Below are 19809 nucleotides of genomic sequence, written 5' to 3' on the forward strand. Positions count from 1 at the left end.
TGTGTGTGTGTGTGTGAGACTTGCAGGACTGCCAGGATTTGAGAGTACTCTTGATGTTTCTAAGCAGACTAAGGCTACGAATTACTAACACACTCAAGCACAATACTAAAATAATAGACCCAATTTAATTGTCTTAGATGTGAATTTAGAATAGGGAATAGGGAACCCAATCTCAATGGTGTACACAATGGATTCATATTAGATAAACACTAAGGCGTTGTAAGTGGTGTGAGAAGTATTTACATGGTCAGAGTTGACAGAGCCTGAAAAATAGCATATCCTAAATTGCTGAATGGGGTGAAAACATTATCCTTTCACCATGGCAACCCAGTGTGTGTGCGAGTGAGTGGTGTGCACCTTTTGCTCCGCTGCAGGATGAGTGAGTGCTCTTTTCCATCAGCGAAGGTTCCTGTCGAGGATCTGATGACAGCTTTGTGGGAACTCCCTCCCACGGCCATGTTTACATGGACTTCCAGTTGACCAGACACAAGCATGGCAGCCAGGAAAGGCTGGAGAGAGAGAGAGAGAGAGAGAGAGAGAGAGAGAGAGAGAGAGAGAGAGAGAGAATGAAAGAAAGAAAGAAAGAAAGAAAGAGAAATAGATCGTTGTTAAGCATTAATTATTAATACATGATCACTTAATGCTAAATTAATTAAACATGAATAAACATGAATAACCACTTCTGCTAACAGGATTCCTGTACACACACACACACACACACACACACACACACACACACACACACACACACACATGGCCAACATTTTCAGCTAACAGCAGTGATGTACCTGGTGTGTCTGTCGGCGCTTGCGGTTGGCCATCTTGCCAAAGCCAGCGAGGATCAGGCCGGTCTCGTTTCTGCTGGAGAAGGTGGCCATGAGCTCCATGTGGGGGTCCAGGCTGATGGGGGGCATCTCCAGGAAGCCTCCACCCAGCACTGAAATGCTGCGGATAGCCTACGGGACAGACAGAGGTGGACAAAGCCCATAAATCAATCACTGCATACTGTGGATGGACTACAAACAGAGATATACGTGTCCATAAGTCAGTCGTCACATACTGTGGATGGACTACAAACACACAGAGATATGTGTGTGTCCATAAGTCAGTCGTCACATACTGGGGTGACCTATACATGTCCACATGTTAATCATCTCAAGCTGTATGTGGGCTATCACCACAGAGACATGTGTAAGCTCATCTGCTTTCATCACACTGTTAAGTGTGGATGCCCTCTACGCTACCTAGAGGTATGCAAGCCAATCAGCACAAGCGAGGAGCAGAGGAACTCACAGGGTCATGGTAAGATCCTATAAGATCCTAAATATACTAAATGTGTCACATTTCATAACATCCTATTTTTCAGGAGGGTAAGAGGTAACATTACACCACTGTCTACATTAGACATTAGTTCAACAAAATACATTATAAAAATGGATTATGTTACATGTCACATAACAAATGCTACCTCTGGTAATATAAGGTGATAAAGAATTATTTTTCTTCAGGTCTTACCGCTAGAATGCAACCTTTCTTGACACCATAAGAATCCCTGAGCAAGTCAAAGTTTGTGCGAGCAATCTCCACATTCTTGATGCATCCTACATATGATCGCGCCACCACCTGCCTCCTACAAAGAAGAAACACAAGTGTTCAGTTCAAAATGTAACAGCTTTTATGTAAATTAAATTACGTTAAGTTGTGCTTGTGCTGAGATTTTCACTGTCATTCTCACCTGATTGGCCGAGACTTCGGGAGGCCTCCGATGTAAATGGGGTCGAGGTCGGAGCGATTGAGGTCAGATGCTGCACCTGGAGCATCGGCCTCTGTGACCTCACGCTCGGTGGGATTGTCTGCTGCCATGACGGCTAAATAGCCTTTGGAAAACAACACACATCTCATCATACGGTGTTTGTTATTCCACTGGGGTATACTGTGTACCAGCATGTTAATAATACTATGCGATGCTATACTGACTTGAAATTCAGCAAACAGGGAGCCTGTATCAATGAGCACTACCTCTATTATATCAGTAATTCAACATCACAAGAAAAAAAGCTTTTATTTGATCATTGCTGGTTTAAAACTGTGACTTACCTTTTCGTTTATTTCTCTGCAGGGCAATTTTGTACCAAGTTCCTGTGTTGTACACTTTCTTGGTTGTCATAGTGAGAGGTCCAGATCCCAGTTCAAAGGTCAAGCGCACTCTTCCATCCACCAGCTCAATGGACAAGAAGTCTCTCTGCAAAAATATTGGAATGATGTCAGCACCCTAAACACTGTGCTTATCCTTTTCTTTTGACATTCATGTTGATATATGTTATACCACAAGAAAATGGCACGCTAAATGTGTGGCATATATTACTGTTCCGTTTGAAGCCAGGTAAAGGAGCAGGCCATTGGGGGAGAGAGTCTTGAAGAACATGACGATACTGGTGGCTGTCGAGCGCAGAGACTTCTCCACCACGGAGTATCCACTGCCATCAAAATAGAACGAGGTCTCCTCTGCCTGAGGACTACAGGGGAAAGACGGAGGAGGATTTGTTTATGTTTGTATTTTGTTTATGTTTCTAATTCTAATTAGGTATGTATTTAATTTACACAGTTGGGCTATACAAATGTCAAGATAAATACAAGCGAGGCACAACAAAGCAAAAGAAGTGGTCAGCTACTTACAAAACATTTAGTTATGACAAAGTAATATGTTTCTGAAATATATGACAGCACCTCTTGAAGCAGCCACGACACTGTCCTTGTCTTTCTGCATAGTTCCACAGCCCGATGTTCTTCTCATTCAGTGAGGCTTCTCCCATACAGCCTTTGAACTGTGTTAACTTCACTGCTGAGGATTTCTGAAGAGACATTAACAGAAAAAGGTTGAGCATTGTATTGTTCATTAAGGTGCATCATCATTTTATTTGGCTTATGGTTTCAGACAGCTAAACAATCAGCTTCCTGGTTGAAGGACTGTGATCAACTCAGCTACTGTGTTCAGATAATAGGCATATCTTGATATTAAAAGTAGCAGCTGTATTTTCTGGCTACACACTCCCTGTCATTGGCACTTTTGTCTCACCTTGACTTGGCCACCTAGACCACCAACAAATATCCAGGTGTCCTTGGTTATGTCCATGACAGTGGATGACCCTGGGGCTGTTGCCTTCACTGGGGGTAGAGGCAGAGAATCCAGCTGCTGAACTGTAAGGGTGCCATACTTGCCGAAACTGTGGAAGCAAAGTTCAGTGTTTATTAAAGTATTATATACATATTGTTACGTTATTCTATAGTGCAATCTAGAATACATTATATGTACATAATTTACAATATATCTATCTATCTATCTATCTATTTATCTATCTATCCTTACTTGGTAGCACAGGAGTTAAGGTTTGGTTGTGTTCATAATTTGAAAGTTTACCGAGTTGCATTGATCCGTTGCCACTTGTTGTTGTTGATCTGCACGTCAGGATAGTCCAGCTTGGTGTGCCCTGACCCAGCATCCCACAGGAACGACACCTTCCCATGCCGGGTCTCCAGGGCCATGAAGTCCGGCTGGTAAAGACACATCAAATGTCACATGCAAAGCAGCCAAAGAACCGAAAGATGCACATTGATGCTTAACATTCTGAAAGACCCTTTTATATGAACCACTCTAGAGATCCACCAATCTGAGTGAGAGTATTCTCATGTCAACATATTGCTGCCTGCAGGTAGAATCGTACTCATGAACTTCAGTTCACATGCAACAGTAATACCACTGTGCTTTATTTTGCTATGGCACTACCATGCAGGCTATGCGGTGTGCTAAATGCTACATGCTAAATGTCATCCTGACCTGCATGGGTAAAATGTGCCATGGCACTGTTAAAGTGATACAGCTGATGTAAAAACTCTGAACTTGAGTGTTACAGTGGAGCTGCTGCACTTTAGAGGAGCAGGTTGCCTGGTGTGCGCTAAATGCTGACCTGCATGGGGAAATGTGCAAGCTTGTCACTGCTAGAGTAACGATGCCAAAATGTGTTTGAGTTTGAGGCTTACTGCCGAGCTGCTGCCCAGGTAGAAGAGCAGGTTGTCTGGTTCGGTGGTCTTCACTGTCAGGGTGATGGTATTGATGTTGCTGGCGGAAACCTCAGGCTTGTAGGCCCTGACGCAGTCATGCTCTGACAACACTGCCACTTTGATCTGGGAGGGAGAGGAAAGGGGGGGGGGGGGGCTGTTAGTGTCACTGGATTTGTCAGTCAAAGTTGAAAAAGTAAGCTGTTCAGGAAAGAAAACTGATAATATAATTGAGTCGTGTGAAGACTTTTAAGTATGTTGTTAAGAGCAAGTTTTTAAGAGCAATTAATAGATTGATTTTTTTTTTCTCCAAAGAGATAATGAAATTATGGGTTTGTTATGAACTTCCCAAAAGACAACTTAAAATCCTTGAACTTGAAAATGATGTGTGTGTGCATATGCATTTGTTTGTGTGTGTGTGTGTGTGTGTGTATGTCTGTGCATGTGTCTGCCCAGTGCACTGACCGAGGCAGCCTGCCTGCGCGCCTGGCTGATCATCTCTTTGATCTCGGACAGGTTTCTGCTCAGGTTCTCTCCGAGCATCTTCAAAGGCTTCAGCCGGTCAAAGAGAAGCTCCGCACGCACCTCAACCTCACTGAGCTTCGACGCCACCTCACGAGCTGCAGGGTGGACGAAGACATGGTCAGGCTCACAGAAGATTCATCATTAAACAGATTTCACCTGGAAAATGTCAGGCTCACTGCCTTAGGTTAGTACATTTCATATTATCACAACTGCTTAAAAAGGAGGAGACATGTCAAAACAACATCTACACAGGGATACATCTATCCTTGTGCCCTACAGCATTTGAACTTCTGAACCCAAAAATCGCAAGCCTGGTCAGTTGAGATAAAAGCAGACCATTTTTATGCTAAAGCCTTGAACTTTGAACTTTGAACTTACTGGTCTTTTCCGAGTCAGTGACCATCTCGTTGGTGCCTCTGGTGGTGCTGTTGACCTCGGCCACGGTGGAGGAGGACTGCTCCAGTTTGGTCTGGAAGTGTTCCAGACGACCCAGGGCCTGGATCAAGGAGGAGTTGACCCCCTCCACCTGCTCCTTGACCTCCTGGACCTGTCCACTAACTGAGGAGTGATAATAAGAACTGCTCAGCATGCTGCTTAAAAAATGAAATAGCTCTTCAAGCTCTAGTTTTGAGAGAAATCTATTGAAAAATGTAGCTGATCTAGACAGAAAAGCACTTGAATCTTGAAATCCATTTAAGTTTCATTTAGAAGAAGCAAAAAGACCCATCTCATATAGACCACACTAGTTGTTCATAACTTACAATACTCAGAATTACATTTCACTGAATAGTGGTACTATCACTCTACAACAAGCAGTATGAAAAGAACAGCGTGTCCTAGACACTGTATAGTAATAGTGGCGCACCAGAGGGGATGCCCTTGAGGAGGGTGGCTGCCTCGGGGATGAGCTGGCTGAAGTTGCGGAGGTTGGCTTTGAGCAGGCCGAGCCTGTCAGTCGCATCAGTGAGATACACAACGAGACCTACAGAGGAAACAAACAATGAGCTATTAGCACATGCCATTAAGAGACCACAGCACCACATGTATGTGCTCGAGTCTATGACTGTGTGTGTGTGTGTGTGTGTGTGTCCTTGTCTGTGTGTGTGTGTGTCTGTGCCTGTATGTGTATGTGTGTGTGTGTGTGTGTGTGTGTGTGTGTGTGTGTGTGTGTGTGTGTGTGTGTCTGTCTGTCTGTGTGTCGGTGTATCTGTGCCTATGTGTGTGTGTCCATGCCTGTATGTGTGTGTGTGTGTGTGTCTGTGCCTGTATGTGTGCGCGTGTGTGTGCGCGTGTGTGTGTGCGTGTGTGTGTGTGTGTGTGTGTGTGTGTGTGTGTGTGTGTGTGTGTGTGTGTGTGTACACACCATCACTTTGGTTGCTCAGACGTCTGCTCTCCTCCAGGATGTCCATGCTGTGCTGCAGGGCCCTTCTCCCCTGCTCATATATCGACCCCTCCATCAGCGTCTGCAACACACACCGTAACTCACCTTCAGAACTGGGACAATGTCTGTCTCCAGCAGAACCATCTGAGCCTGCCCTGCAGGTAAACAAGCCTGTGATGATGCTCTGTTTGTTCAGCATGGCTCACCTGGTTGAGAACGTGGGCTGCATTCTGAGCAGCTCTCTGTGCGTAGTCCTCGGATGTCTGGATGTCTGCTCGGATGTTAGAGTTGGCCTGAGCTGCACTGGTGGCCTTCTCTGCTGATCCCCGAACCTCAGACAAAGACCTGAACAGGAACACAATATTACACGTGTTGGTGTGTTGAAACAGCTGAATATTTCATATGAGGGATATTTGGTTTGCTCAGCTCATATAGCTTATAATTATGTGTGACTATACTGATGTTTACTAAATAGATGTACAGAAACCATAAACTATACATGTATAACATCATAAACACACACACACACACACACACACACACACACACACATCACACAGACACGCACACACTTACACAGACACACACACACACACACACACACACACACACACACACACACACACACACACACACACCTGTTGAGAGCCTCAGCCTCTTTGTTCATGGCCTGAGCGTGGTCCTCGCTCCTATAGACGAGCTGCAGGGCATCTCTCTTGGTCAGCTGCATGACCAGCGTGTCCACATGCTTCCGCAGGGTGGGGTAGTGCATCTCCAGCTCGTCACGCGTCTCTTCCAAAGTCTACGCAGAAAACAAAACAAACACAGTACCAGATTACAGAACAGAAAGGGAGGGAAAAGTAAGGAAGCCTTTGTGTAGTTATGAGTTAAGGGACAAAAATAGAACTCTGCATGAACTCATGGATTACATTGGAGAGACATTGGCTACCATATTAAACAGCTAAATGAGTGATAGCAACAGCCTTTGAACTGCAGCAACAACTTTGTTCAGGAGAAGACTGCAGCAATGCACTCCACATGCGCTAGTAGACATCTGGCTCTGGCACACCAGTGATGTCACGCCTAACGCAACCACTGACCACTGCGTGGACCCTGCTGCTCTTATGCTGCCTGCATAAGAGACCTGTCTCTTAGAGATATGTCTGTGTCAAAGCACAGTACTTATTCTGAGTAAGTGACTCTGTTTTCACTAGCTTGAGTGGCTGTGTCTGTGTGTTGATCTGGAGGTGTATTGGTGCTTCTGGAGGGTATACTGTATGATAAGCCAAATGGCTTAGTGGACGCACAGATGTGATGTTGTCCATATCTCCACCGATGTTCAGGGCATCAGTCAGGAGGTCCTGGGCCTCTGCCATCTGTGATGTCACTTCCTGTGTCTGGTTGCTCACATTGTGCTTCAAAGTCTGTTAACACACCACAGCAACACATTTGTGATGAGAACAAAGCTAACATGAAAAGTAATCAATTTCTGTATAAACTGATAGTGATTTACAGTAAACTGTGATTACTGTAAGACATTTTAAAATATTTTCCAAAAAAGGATATTTTACACTGTTGCTAAAAGGCAGATGAAATCCAAAGCATTATTCAAAATAATATAATTTCTCTGCACCCATTGCTGAGTGTTGCTGTGAGACCGACTGTTAGTAGGGACTCACTGTGTACTGCTCCAGACTGGCGTTGATGATGCTGAGCAGCTGGTTGGTTTGATTGGTCTGCTCCCTGGCCGTTACTATGAGAACCTGGGCCTCCTGCAGCTGGTGCGTATGATTGGACAGGGCCGTGGTGACAGCATCCATCTGAGACTCGACGGCCTGCCGAGGGTCCCCGATCTGTTTCTGTACCTTGTCAAGGATGGCCTCGGCCTCACTGCACAGTCAGACAAACACAGAAGATCTCCTCATTTCACACTCAGAGGGGTTTTGGCATCCTCACTATCATCTGCTAGTTTTAGCCATCTGCATGTTATTAAACTAAGCCTTTCATCTTACATTCACAGAAATAAATACTTTCTAAGAGGTAATTAAAAGTTTGATTTTTACATTTATAACTTTTCATGTGCTGTTTTGGCTCCTCCTAAATGATTATAGAAGAGTATTGGTACAGTGCATCAAGCATGCTCCAGATTTGGTGTAGTGTAAGCATGCATTTTTTTGGGAGTTGAGTTTGGCCATGCACTGCATGGGATCTGGGACTGGTGCATGTTAGAACAAACAGGCACTGACCTGAGTTCAGTGAGGGCGGAGGAGTTGGTGATGTTGATGCCTTTCATCTTGTCCAGCTTGGCCTCCACCTGCTGCTGCAGGACCGTGCTGTCCACCTCGTCCATGTCCTCCTTCGCCGTCCCGTTCAGACGACCCACCTCCTCCTCCAGAGCTACACCAATCACAGCCAGTCAAGCACAGTGATGGAACCACTCACCACTAACACGACACAGTCTACAGACGTGCTGTTACTGCTGATAACCAGGGAAACTCAGATTTCATGCATCTTTCATCTGTCTCTGATTATCATGTATAAGTGCATGGTGCAGAGTCAATGCAAATGAATGCAGATATGTCATCCTTTACCTTGTATAGCAGCATGAGTCTTATTGATGAACTCTAGCAGCTCCTTGCCCCGTGCAATATGCCTCTCTGTGGATTGGGACACTTCATCTCCATATTTGGACACAATCTTGACCTGTAAGACAAGTCAAAGGCAGATAGTAATTTCTATTCAAACATTTATTTGAAGTCCTAAATTAGGATTAAGATAAAGCTCTGTGGAGCTGAGCCTTACCTTCTCCTCCAGGTGGTCAACTTGCGCAGTGAAGCTTATCACAGTAATGTCAGCCTGGTTCATCTTATGACTCGGGCTTTTCTCCCATGACATGAGGTCCTGTGTGAAACACAATCATTTTGAACTACAGATATTAAAACTAAACATTATGCGTTAACATTATTACATCCAATGTAAGGTATGCAATAAACAGTATTTGAACTTTGAAATGATTTGAACTAGCCTGAAAGCCAGCCCCAATTTAACCCCCCACCCAGAAGATTTGAAGGAAATTCGGTGTGGACTTTTCGGTCTGGACAACTATGCCCGAACCAGAGCGGTTCGAAACCAACTGCACCAATCAAATTGTTTTTGCGGGCTTTGTATGATGATGGACATATGAGCAACTGTGCCTCGTCTATTACGTCACCTGAGCACGCTTCAGTTGGTTTTGTTTGCAACATAAAGCCTGTCGCTAGAAGCTAGAGATTTAGATTTTGCTATCTGTTGTACAGATATTGACAGTGCAATAACTTAAAAAAGATGACCAGAAAACAGCGTTAAGACATTTGTGGAGAAGAAGGATGGTTTGGGTGTTCTTCCTACAGGATTCACGGTAGGCTATTTCATTGCTCTGATTGGTTAGGTCTATCCAATTGAGTGCAGAGGCATTTCCCCCCTGTATCGATTGAAACACGGCCCATAATCACGTCCCAATGGAGCAGTACCAGACTCAAACTCTGACTAGAATTGAATATGACTACATCAGGCTAGATTTGAAAAGCACACACGTAAACACTTTCATTCTGTGAGACTTCAAGACACTTCAAGTTTTCTCTTTTAAAATATTTAACATATAAGATATGTTCCCATTTGATATGGGAGAGAGAGATGGGGTGGGAGCAGGAAATGACCCGGTTCGGACTCAAACTCCGGTGTCCATGGGCACGTGGCCCCAAATGTGGTGTGGGCGCTGGAGCCAGTTACGCCACATCGCGCCGCAAGACTTCAACCGTTCTGACCTGAATCTCTCGAGTCTGGTTCTCCAGGCACACCAGCAGAGAGAAAGGAGCGAGGATCATGCCCGTCAGGTTCAGAGAGGAGATGGACGACTCCAGAGCGTCCAGGTCATCCAGTAAGAGCCCTGTGCACTGGTCATCACAAGCTGTGTAAAGTGGGCAGAGAACAACATGTTTAATATGGAACAAACAACATACTAAATCCATCACAAGCACAAAGACAACACACACAACAACAAACCATCAATACAACCCACACAGTCAGTCAAATGAAACCAACAAAACAATACATTAAACATCCAATCAGGATACCTCTCAACATCAAACTTTAGCAAAGGAAATGAAACAATGAACGGGACACAAACCTGAAGTGCTTATTAATAAATAATTCATACAGTACATTAACAACAATTAACAATCGTATACTCAAAAGGATTTGAAATTATATTATTCATTTTCTCGTTAATAATTCATAGACATTTGCTCTATATTTATTCTTTATGCTAATGTGTTAATTACAAGTGAAGTTGCCTTTCTTTAATCTGTTGTGGACCTAAGATTCTCCATTTATATATTTGTTGTGTAATTCCATTCCTTTAATTAATGTGTTGTATCTTTCCATACATTTCTTTTGTGGTCTGCTGGGAGTATTCAGGCTCTCAGTGTGATAAACGTATTATCCATCTCTGAGTGCTGTGCTTTAATTAATACGTCTCCGCATATAAGCCTTTTGTGGTCGTGAGGGGATATTCACATGCGCACATTGTGTGGTGCATGCACTAAATATGTCCGTCTCTGAAGGGATGTGTTTTGACATGTCTGTGCTGGATACTCACACACACACTGGTCTCCGATCAGCGCATGTCTGGCTTCGCACTCCTCGCAGGTGTGTCCCCTCACGCCCACCTTACAGTCGCACTGGCCCGTCAGGTGATGGCACACCTGGTGGAGAGACCCCGCTGCGCTGCACTGGCACGGCTGACAACGACCGCCCGGCTCCGAAGGGTTGCCATAGTAACCCACAGAGCACCTGAAGGATGAGGAGAATTGTAAAGATGTTTTTTTTTAATCAACTTAGCACACCTCTGTTAATGTATTGCGCACATAATATGTCATAATGTGTCTCACTTTATATTAAATGCTATATTAAAAAATACATATTAGCCTTAAATGAACCCCAACTTTAATCACAATTACATCTGCTAAAATGAACAAATACAAGAAGAACATTGCATATTATCAGCCAATTAATGGCTGGGAACAGAATACCCTTAGCCTTAATATAAAGAGGTGACATTATGTCATACAATTCCACCATCACTGGCATATTGATGTTTTGCCCTCTTCACAGTGTCATCCCTCAGGTGGGGATGAATGACCGTATCTCTAACAGGACAGCACAGCATGTATGACCTTGCTCCTGTTTCTTGACCTCTAATGAGGCATCATGTGACCTTTGACCTCACCTCTCGCAGTAGCGGCCCTCGTAGCCCTGCTGGCAGGCATTGCAGCGGTAGTCCCCAGCACCCTCTGGCACACAGGAGGGACTGAAGCTGCAGCAGGAGGAGAGAAGAACAAACTGAGTCACACCGCTAACACACAAACACCGCTAACACACAAACACTGGTAACATCTGGGACTGAGTAATCACACAAACACACACAAACACCACTAACATTTCGGACCCGTTTTAATATAGTGATTAGACGTATTGACATCCTATCATGAAGTGCGAGTGAATATAGAGATTGGCATATGGGCTTTGACATGGTAGGCTGTGTATGCATCTGCTCCACAATCTAATACAGCTGGCTGCTGGTTACATTTTCATTTTTAATACTTCAACAGCACACATAACAGAGTTTCATCACAAGCAATTTGCTGAGAAGCATTTGAAATCACAGACACCACACTGCCCCCTTGTGGTTATAAGTTGCATGTGCAACACACAACAATCACCTGATGCCTATGACATCAGATGTTTACTAGCCTTGACGCAAATGATTAACTTTGATGGGCTAAAAGGAGGTCAGGGAGAGGCAGTGGAGAGGTATCAGCAAATCGTCTTGCACACCAGTATTGTGTGCCTGACGGCTGCAGAATGTGGCCTGCATATGATGCATGGGCTCAGGCATGGTGCAGGGAGTTCAGAACAAATTCATGAAAATCAGTCAATCAATCAAGTTCCGCCGCCATCACACATGTATGTGCAACATACAGTATGTGCAACAGCCTTAGGACACAGTGGAGTGTTAACAGTGTCACAGTTAACAGTTTTGTGGTATCAATGAGACAAGTGGTGTGGAGTGGTGTGGAGTGGTGTGGTGTGGTGTGGTGTGGTGTGGTGTGGAGTGGTGTAGAGTGGTGTAGAGTGGTGTGGTGTGGAGTGGTGTAGAGTGGTGTGGTGTGGAGTGGTGTGGTGTAGAGTGGTGTGGTGTGGAGTGGAGTGGTGTGGTGTTACCTGTTGGTCTGGAGGGGGCAGCCGCAGAGAGAGCAGTCGCTGACGGAGCCCTTGACGGTGCCGTAGTAGCCCTGGGCACAGACGTGGCATCTCTCGCCGGCTGTGTTGTGTTGGCAGCCCTGGGTGGGAGAGAGAATCAGTGCGTGGTGAGGACACCGGAGGAACTGGTGCACAGAGAGAGCGTCTGGTCCTCACAGCAACCTGCACTCAGGGCTCAAGGCCAACGCTGACACTATACTGTAAACACTTCTTAAACTGTGGCATACTTTCATCGCAAAAAGGCTATTCAAATATTTTGTTTTGGTTTATCAAATGTTTTGGGTCATGTAAAGTTGACAGAGATTGAAAGTGTCAAGAATGCGTCAGTTTTCCCTTTTGGTCAAGCAGCAGTAATGTCCCTGATTTAAACTCGCTAGACATATGCTTTGCATGAGTAGGCTGCAGCAAACTAAAGTTTTCAAAGTTAAGTTGAGACATAAAACCACAACCATAAGCTGTGATTGTTATAATGGCTGTGATAGGTACGTGTGTGATGGTCAGATTACCAGGCACTCTCCCGTCTCCAGGTCGCAGGCCAGGCTGTGGTTGTTGCACCTGCAGGGCACGCAGGGCTGGATGAGCGGCCGGTTCATCCCCTTCATGTTCAGCTCGGACACCGGCTGCCTGTAGTAGCCAGGGGCGCACTCCTGAGACACAACAGACAATGGAGCTGTTTACAATGAGGCCAGATAGCACCAGCACCAGCAGCAGCACCACCACCACTCTCTCCCAGCCCTGCCCAGGTCCACAGGTCCATCCTCATGGGATAGACTGGGGTTTGGTCAAGTGGATACCAATGTTTCCTATTGACTTATTTGTGGCGGCCCACCACAATATCAACATTGACCACCACACAATGATTTTCCAGGTTGTACTGAATTGTGCTTAAAGCTGGTTAGCATCATAACCACGTTGCACTAATTTGTTAAAAACTGTTGCATTCAAGTTAATTCTGCAAACCTACCACCACGAATAGAATTCAATTCTGTGGGAAAGACTGGATGCAGTACCATAGCGACTGGGATGTGCTGTTTAGAGTATGATGAGGAGACAAAGACACACGTGTGCTGCCTCAGAACTTCCCTCTAAGTCACGATTGACAGGTTATATATGGTATATTATATCTCAGAAAAATCATGTAACAAGTTGTTGCTATTGTATTATTTCCATATACAATCGCTGTCACAGTGTTGAACGAAATGACTCCAAGACAGGCAACTGTCCTTGTTAAGATTAAGGGCTGACTACATTGACTGTGTGTTTGTGCTTTCAAAAGTGGTCGGGTTACTGGTTGCAGACCATACCTGACAGGATAGTCCTGCATAACCACGTGGACACTCGCAGGACTCAATCAAACGCGCCACTTCTGCTGATTCGGGCCCGTCCTCCGCATCTAACGCCATATCCATGCTGATGTTTGCAATCCTGAAGGATTGACGGGGAAAAGAAACATTAGAATAAATGGCCAAGGCAACTTCTGGCATTTAAAAAAGCACCATAAACTGTCGAACATTACAGTTCAATAAGAATGAGGAATGTAAAGATCTACAACAATAACAACATCAACTCACTACAGTAAGGAAAAAGTAACAGTAGAATAATTCAGTGAAAATGCTACATAATATGTACACAGAAAGGAAATGCATCATGGGAGTCAGGAAGTAGGAAGTGTGTCTACCTGCTCTGCTGCAGGCTGGTTCCATATGAGGCTTTGATGATAATGTACTCAATGTTGCTCAGGACGGACAAGAAGTCTGAGTGGCTCACGGGTTTCTCAGAGACCGAGTTAAAATACTTCCACTTGTGCTGTTGATTAATAAAATATCAAGACACATACAAACACTTTGTAAACAAAGAACTAAGACCTACAAATCCTTTAGATTTAAGATTTAGCAGTGCATTCATAAATACTATTTTTCACACACTTCCCTGCTCAAAAAACACTAAATTGAGCAGGCACACAAATATAACAATTCAATACATATCAAAGGTAGCCTTTTCTCCATTCAGAGCTTGTCATCTTATCTTAATCCCATCATCCAGGTGTGTTCCTGCTTTTCATCATCTCCACGCATTTGCCCTCCCCCATTATGCTTCTTCGACCCATCCCTCTCAACACTGGGGTGATGCAATATGACTCAACCCATCCAAACAGACACCAAATAAAACTGACACAGAATAGGCCTACGTAAGGAGTGACAAGGATGTTGGCGAGACGCAAGACACACTGACGATACGTGAGGATGTAAAGCTTTTCCCTGTACCATGATCCTTTGGGTTTTAGCACTTCACAAATACTGGTTATGATTCTAATATGTAATAATCATATATAAATCATATAAAAAAGCAAACCCACTATCAAAACCACAAAAATGGTGTTCACTGATCTATAGTTATAGTCTACTTAGATGTGATGTGAGACAGTATGGCAGTAAGAGAAATGGCTGAGAGGCTCACCTCAGTGAGAGGGACATCCTGTCGGGTCTTCATGCCATTCTCGGGAGCGGGCATGTCAATGTAGATGACCGCCTTCTTCAGGTGACCTCCACGAATCAGCACCTGTGGCTCGTGGTTGGCCAGGCCTGCGCCGTCCATGGCATAGTAGACCACAGAGTACGACAGCTTTCCTCCATAAGACAACAGCTATTGGGGAACAAACAAAGACAAATTACATCCAACATATTGGTATGTTTATGTAATACCAATCTAGACAACAAACAATAACACATAACAACATGACATCAGGAACCATTCAGGACATCCTACATAAAAGTCCAACCAGCCTCACCAACAAAGAATGAATACAATGAAAAACATACTGACCTTGTTTTTAATGTTTAGGTTTAAAAGAGACTAAGCTCATTGTGCTTGATGTATTATTATCATACAGCAGAGAGGCCCATTCATTCTCATGTAAAAGGTAAAATGTATAAGAGCAGGTGGACTCACCTTGTGGCCCTGGAAGTGCTTGGGCAGTCTCCAGTAGTAGGGTCCAGTCAGGGGGAAGTTCTGGATCTGACTGGCGTCCAGAAGCATCTCAGCATCCTGCACGTACACTCCCTCCAGCGTCCCCTGCAGGTTACTCTGACTGACCACATGGAGGCGCTCTGGGTCCTCACCCAGCGTCAGCTGATGGAGGGAGAGGGAGAGGGGGAGAGTGGAGAGAGGGGGAGAAAAGATAGATGAAGGGAATGAGAATAGGTCAGAAGGGAAGAGAGTGAGAGAAAGAAAGAAAAGGATATTGACATACAGAGGAGGAAAGAACAGACACAGCAAGTGGGAGTGAACGAGAGAGAGAGAGAAAGAGAGAGAGAGAGGGAGAGAGAGAGAGAGAGATGGGCAGGCAAAAGGAGGGAGAGAGAGACAATAATGAGAGAATGAGAGAGGAGAGAGAGACAGAGTGAGAGAGAGAGAGAGAGAGAGAGAGAGAGAAAGGAAGGGCATGTGCAACTTCAGCTTGCTGTGCTGTGTTTAGAGACATGCTTATCTCAGAGACACTGTGGAGGAGCACCCTCTTCCCATCTCAGAGACATTACCAAGTCACAGACAATGAGGAGCTCAGAGATCATATCGTTAGTGAAATTACCACAGACGGAAGGTATTAACATCAGGAAACCATTCATCAAACTAATTGCTGGATGCACAAATCAGATAAAAAAGCAAGATCATGGAACATTACATTTAAAGTATATTGATAAAACAAAATATTAAATTCCTAATTGATTACTAACAACTGTAAAGAAAGAAACTTCTCTTCTACAGTTCCTGTTACTAAAAGCACCAAACTAATGTGGTTAACAGACAGGTTGTCAGTTAGTAAGGCATACCTCCCTGTAAAAAAATGATCAGCTCTTTTGTACAGCTCTGTAATCATTTTGTAGCATATCAGGGTCCTGAATGTTATGTGTTGTGCACATGGTGGCCTTTATATGCCTGCATGTTAATAAAATGCTAATCTCTGTGTCCTTGAGACAGGCAGGCACAGCAGAGCTGTGACTTGTGTGCAGGCTGGCCACCAGAGGAACTCTTTTCATTATGCATCAGAGGAAAGAGCACAATCAATGCCTCATAGCAGCCAATTAAACAACTTTACTCCAGAGTAGGCCTCTGAGAGCCCTGAAATATTCATCATGCATTCCGATAGCTTAGCCTTTAAAGCAATGTGCTGCTTATTCCTGCAAGAGTCAAAGTGATGGTGATGATGTATCAAGGACGATGATGATAATGATCCTGTGAATGTTCACACAAAAGAGAGAATGTGTGTGTGTGTGTGTGTGTGTGTGTGTGTGTGTGTGTGTGTGTGTGTGTGTGTGTGTGTGTGTGTGTGTGTGTGTGTGTGTGTATGGATATGTGTATGAGTGGATGCTCACTCTGAACTTTCCCCCCAATCTTTACTGTGTATGAAACAGGTTTATACGAGATATATTAGTTATTAATTAGTTCATTAATTACTACTAGTATCTCAGGTTAGTTAAAGCACTCAGAGGTGTCCCTAGTGTTCTGTTATGGGATCCTGGCTGGTTCACTTACTGGAACTCTCACAAGGCCGCCCATCTCCTCGCAGTCTGAGGAGACCCCGAAACAGAAGCAGGGGCTGCAGCCAGCGGGGTTCTCGGCGGTCAGGCCGAACGTGCCCTGCTTGCACTCGTCACATCCCCCTCCGCCCACGTTGGCCTGGCAACCACAGGGAGCAAAGAGGGTCGCGTTAAAATGAACAAAACGAATATCATGCTAGTGCAGTTAAAGAGCCCTTAAAAAGTTTCACTTCTGGCGTCCTCTGCTTTTTTCCCTTCTAAGGCCTCTTAAAGTTAAACTTTTTTGTCATTTAGTGTCTTCAGCAAAGGACCCTGGGAGCTTTTCAATGATATAGTGAAGGCTGTATAGTAAAGCAGAAATGTGAAAGTAGAACAATTCATCATCAGACCATAGTTTTACAACTCTTCAGTGGAACTGTCAGTCGTAATTGTGGATAGCATGTCCTCTATAGTGCAGAATATATTAGCTGAGAGAGAGAAGGGGATGATGGGACTTGTAGTCTAGCATTCTCACCTTGCATGTGCAGCTTCCCCGTTCCTCACAGTTGCAAACTCCCAGCTTCTCATCACAGAACTTCTCCTGCGTGCCATTAATGTTGCAGTTGCATGCAGTGCATCGTGGGAAGTCCTTGAAACCCATGGCGCAGTGGTCACACCTCGGGCCAGTGAAGGACACCAGACACGGGCATTGGCCAGTGGTCAGATTACACTGGGAGGACGAGGAGCCAGCCTCACTGCAGTTACACGACTGGGGAGAGAGAAAACCGCAATCAGAGGATTATTTAATGTGTGTTTGTGTGTGTGTGAGTGTGTGTCTGTATCTACATATTTGTATTCACAATGTTTAGTTTGTGCATGGTAATTGTGTTTCATTATATTTGGGAGTCCATGGATATCATACTATGTAGATTTGTCTAATACTGATACTGAAAAAATGCATCTGAATGGATGTAAAGGGGCTGCCAAAGGGGGAAAAGTGTCAAGTGTGTGTGTGTGTGTGTGTGTGTGTGTGTGTATGTGTGTGTGTGTGTGTGTGTGTGTGTGTGTGTATGCGTGTGTGTGTGTGTGTGTATGTGCAAGTGTGCGTGTGTGGGAGGGGTCTACCTTGCAGCCGGTCAAGGGGTCATGACCCCAGTGGTTCGCCTCGCACCTTTCACACTTCTCTCCCTTGGTGTGTGGAGGACAGATACACTCCCCGGTCTCTGGGTTACAGTTGCCATGGGTGTGGGCGCAGTCACAGGCTGAGGGCAGAAGCAGGGAAGGAAAACGACAAACTCAACTTTAAATGTCCTCTCTCAGAACAAATATGACAGAAATAGGATCAGGACTTTATAGAAATGTCTGTGGTCATGTTGTGAATGTGTGTCTTACGTGTGCAGCCTCCATCCTGGAAGTTGTAGTAGCCCTTCTGGCAGTGGTCACACTTGGCCCCCGCGACACTAGTGATGCACTGGCACTGTCCCTCCTCGTTACACGCCACTGAGGTGGAACCTGATTGGCTGCAGTCGCATGCGGCACACCCCTCACCACTGAGAAGACCATGGAAGCCCACCTGTGAGAAACACAGAGACATTTTTACTATTCACGATAACATGATGTAGAAATTCCTCTTTCTGTCAATTTCCCTATTTAGTTGGTGTAGCCTGGAAGCCAGCCAGAATTTAACCCCGAAATTCGGTCTGGACTTGTTCCATTGAGAAGCAACTAGAAGATTGGTTCAAAACCGACTGCACCAATCAAATTGTTTTGGTGGGCTTTGTACGATGATAGACAGATGGGCAACAGTGCCTCGTCTGTCACGTCACCTGAACACGCTTAGGTTGATTTTGTTTGCAACAAAAAGCCTGTCGCTAGACGCCTGTCGCTTTTTTAGCGAGTCTGTTGTGCAAGATATTGACAGAGCAATAACTTAACAACAACCAGAAAATAGGCATTTTCCCCCTGTTTCGGTTGAAACACACCCCATAATCACGTCCCAATGGAGCAGTACCAGACTCAAACTCTGACTAGAATTGAGTATGACTACATCAGGCTAGAGTGGGTGCCCAATTCCACTAAACACTAAGTGTTCCGGGCGTGCATCGCCAATGTCAGAGACTCCACTGTCCTTTTTGTAAGTCAGTGTGGCATCAAAATGAGTTTGAAAATGAACTGAACTGTGTTGCTTTCACAACCATCCAGTACAAGTGTGATCCTGATGAAAAATAGTTCTGCAGAGTAGTCACTAATCACCCCGGATCTCCCACTATGCAAGGCTGCACTGCATCCTCTTTGTACGCTTTTGTGTTAATGACCGCAATGACAAATGGCTGTAATCATAGAAGCAAAAACAGTGAATCTGATAAGCTATGCATTTCCATTTCCCACTGAGGGTGATTAACACAACAGAAATCGCACACTGGCTACTCAGCTTTTGGCTGTTATGGAGAAAAGAAAATCAGAGCAATCAATTAAAAATCAGGTATTCAAGTTCTCTAGGTGTTAGCTCATGTTGATGAATTGAGTGGATGTACTACAGAGACTAAGACCACTATATATCTGCAAGGATTCTTCAAAACAGACTTCTTTTGCTATGAAAGTCCTCATCATGGCATCCAATAGCTCTATATAGAGGGGCTTTCAGATGGAACCTAAAGTGACTCCCTTATCTGGTTAGAGACCAGAGTCACCTGCTAGCTGGGAAATCCTCTGAGGACTCTTCCATATCAAATGAAGAGCAGTGTGTGTGTGTGTGCGTGTGTGTATGTGTGTGTGTGTGTGTGTGTGTGTGTGTGTGTGTGTGTGTGTGTGTGTGTGTATGTGTGTGTGTGTATGTATGTGTGTGTGTGTGTGTGTGTCCCTGTACCTAAACATGGACAGTTGGGGAGGAGGGGTCATTAATTACCACCCAAACAACACTCCAATCGGAATATTTATCCGCTCGCTTCAGCTGTGGCACCTCATCCGTATTTATTAGGCCGGCGTGCCAACCGCCACGGCATCCCGTCCAAGTAGGCCCCAGCAGAGCTCCTG

At 44.8% G+C, this 19809-nt stretch overlaps 1 protein-coding gene across 1 annotated transcript in view; it reads right to left on the reverse strand.

Moving 5' to 3' along the window:
• lama1 (laminin, alpha 1) overlaps window positions 1-19809 on the reverse strand; it is a 56469-nt gene that overhangs the window by 6567 nt on the left and 30093 nt on the right. Inside the window, exons 21-54 of the mRNA XM_042067903.1 lie at window positions 18169-18349; window positions 17902-18038; window positions 17312-17545; window positions 16793-16936; window positions 15212-15391; window positions 14720-14905; window positions 13941-14068; window positions 13567-13687; window positions 12769-12909; window positions 12224-12342; window positions 11229-11315; window positions 10599-10792; window positions 9766-9908; window positions 8765-8863; window positions 8554-8665; window positions 8209-8359; window positions 7642-7852; window positions 7270-7386; window positions 6601-6764; window positions 6169-6307; window positions 5945-6044; window positions 5447-5563; window positions 4960-5139; window positions 4522-4676; window positions 4039-4182; window positions 3419-3552; window positions 3077-3224; window positions 2728-2852; window positions 2366-2516; window positions 2098-2242; window positions 1736-1877; window positions 1516-1630; window positions 789-956; window positions 358-509 (exon numbers count right to left, since the gene is read on the reverse strand). Of these exons, the coding sequence (XP_041923837.1) occupies window positions 358-509; window positions 789-956; window positions 1516-1630; window positions 1736-1877; window positions 2098-2242; window positions 2366-2516; window positions 2728-2852; window positions 3077-3224; window positions 3419-3552; window positions 4039-4182; window positions 4522-4676; window positions 4960-5139; window positions 5447-5563; window positions 5945-6044; window positions 6169-6307; window positions 6601-6764; window positions 7270-7386; window positions 7642-7852; window positions 8209-8359; window positions 8554-8665; window positions 8765-8863; window positions 9766-9908; window positions 10599-10792; window positions 11229-11315; window positions 12224-12342; window positions 12769-12909; window positions 13567-13687; window positions 13941-14068; window positions 14720-14905; window positions 15212-15391; window positions 16793-16936; window positions 17312-17545; window positions 17902-18038; window positions 18169-18349 (4964 nt within the window). The remainder of the gene's footprint in view (window positions 1-357; window positions 510-788; window positions 957-1515; window positions 1631-1735; window positions 1878-2097; window positions 2243-2365; window positions 2517-2727; window positions 2853-3076; window positions 3225-3418; window positions 3553-4038; window positions 4183-4521; window positions 4677-4959; window positions 5140-5446; window positions 5564-5944; window positions 6045-6168; window positions 6308-6600; window positions 6765-7269; window positions 7387-7641; window positions 7853-8208; window positions 8360-8553; window positions 8666-8764; window positions 8864-9765; window positions 9909-10598; window positions 10793-11228; window positions 11316-12223; window positions 12343-12768; window positions 12910-13566; window positions 13688-13940; window positions 14069-14719; window positions 14906-15211; window positions 15392-16792; window positions 16937-17311; window positions 17546-17901; window positions 18039-18168; window positions 18350-19809) is intronic.

This window comes from Alosa sapidissima, chromosome 17, assembly GCF_018492685.1.
Source record: "Alosa sapidissima isolate fAloSap1 chromosome 17, fAloSap1.pri, whole genome shotgun sequence".
Taxonomy (NCBI): domain Eukaryota; kingdom Metazoa; phylum Chordata; class Actinopteri; order Clupeiformes; family Clupeidae; genus Alosa; species Alosa sapidissima.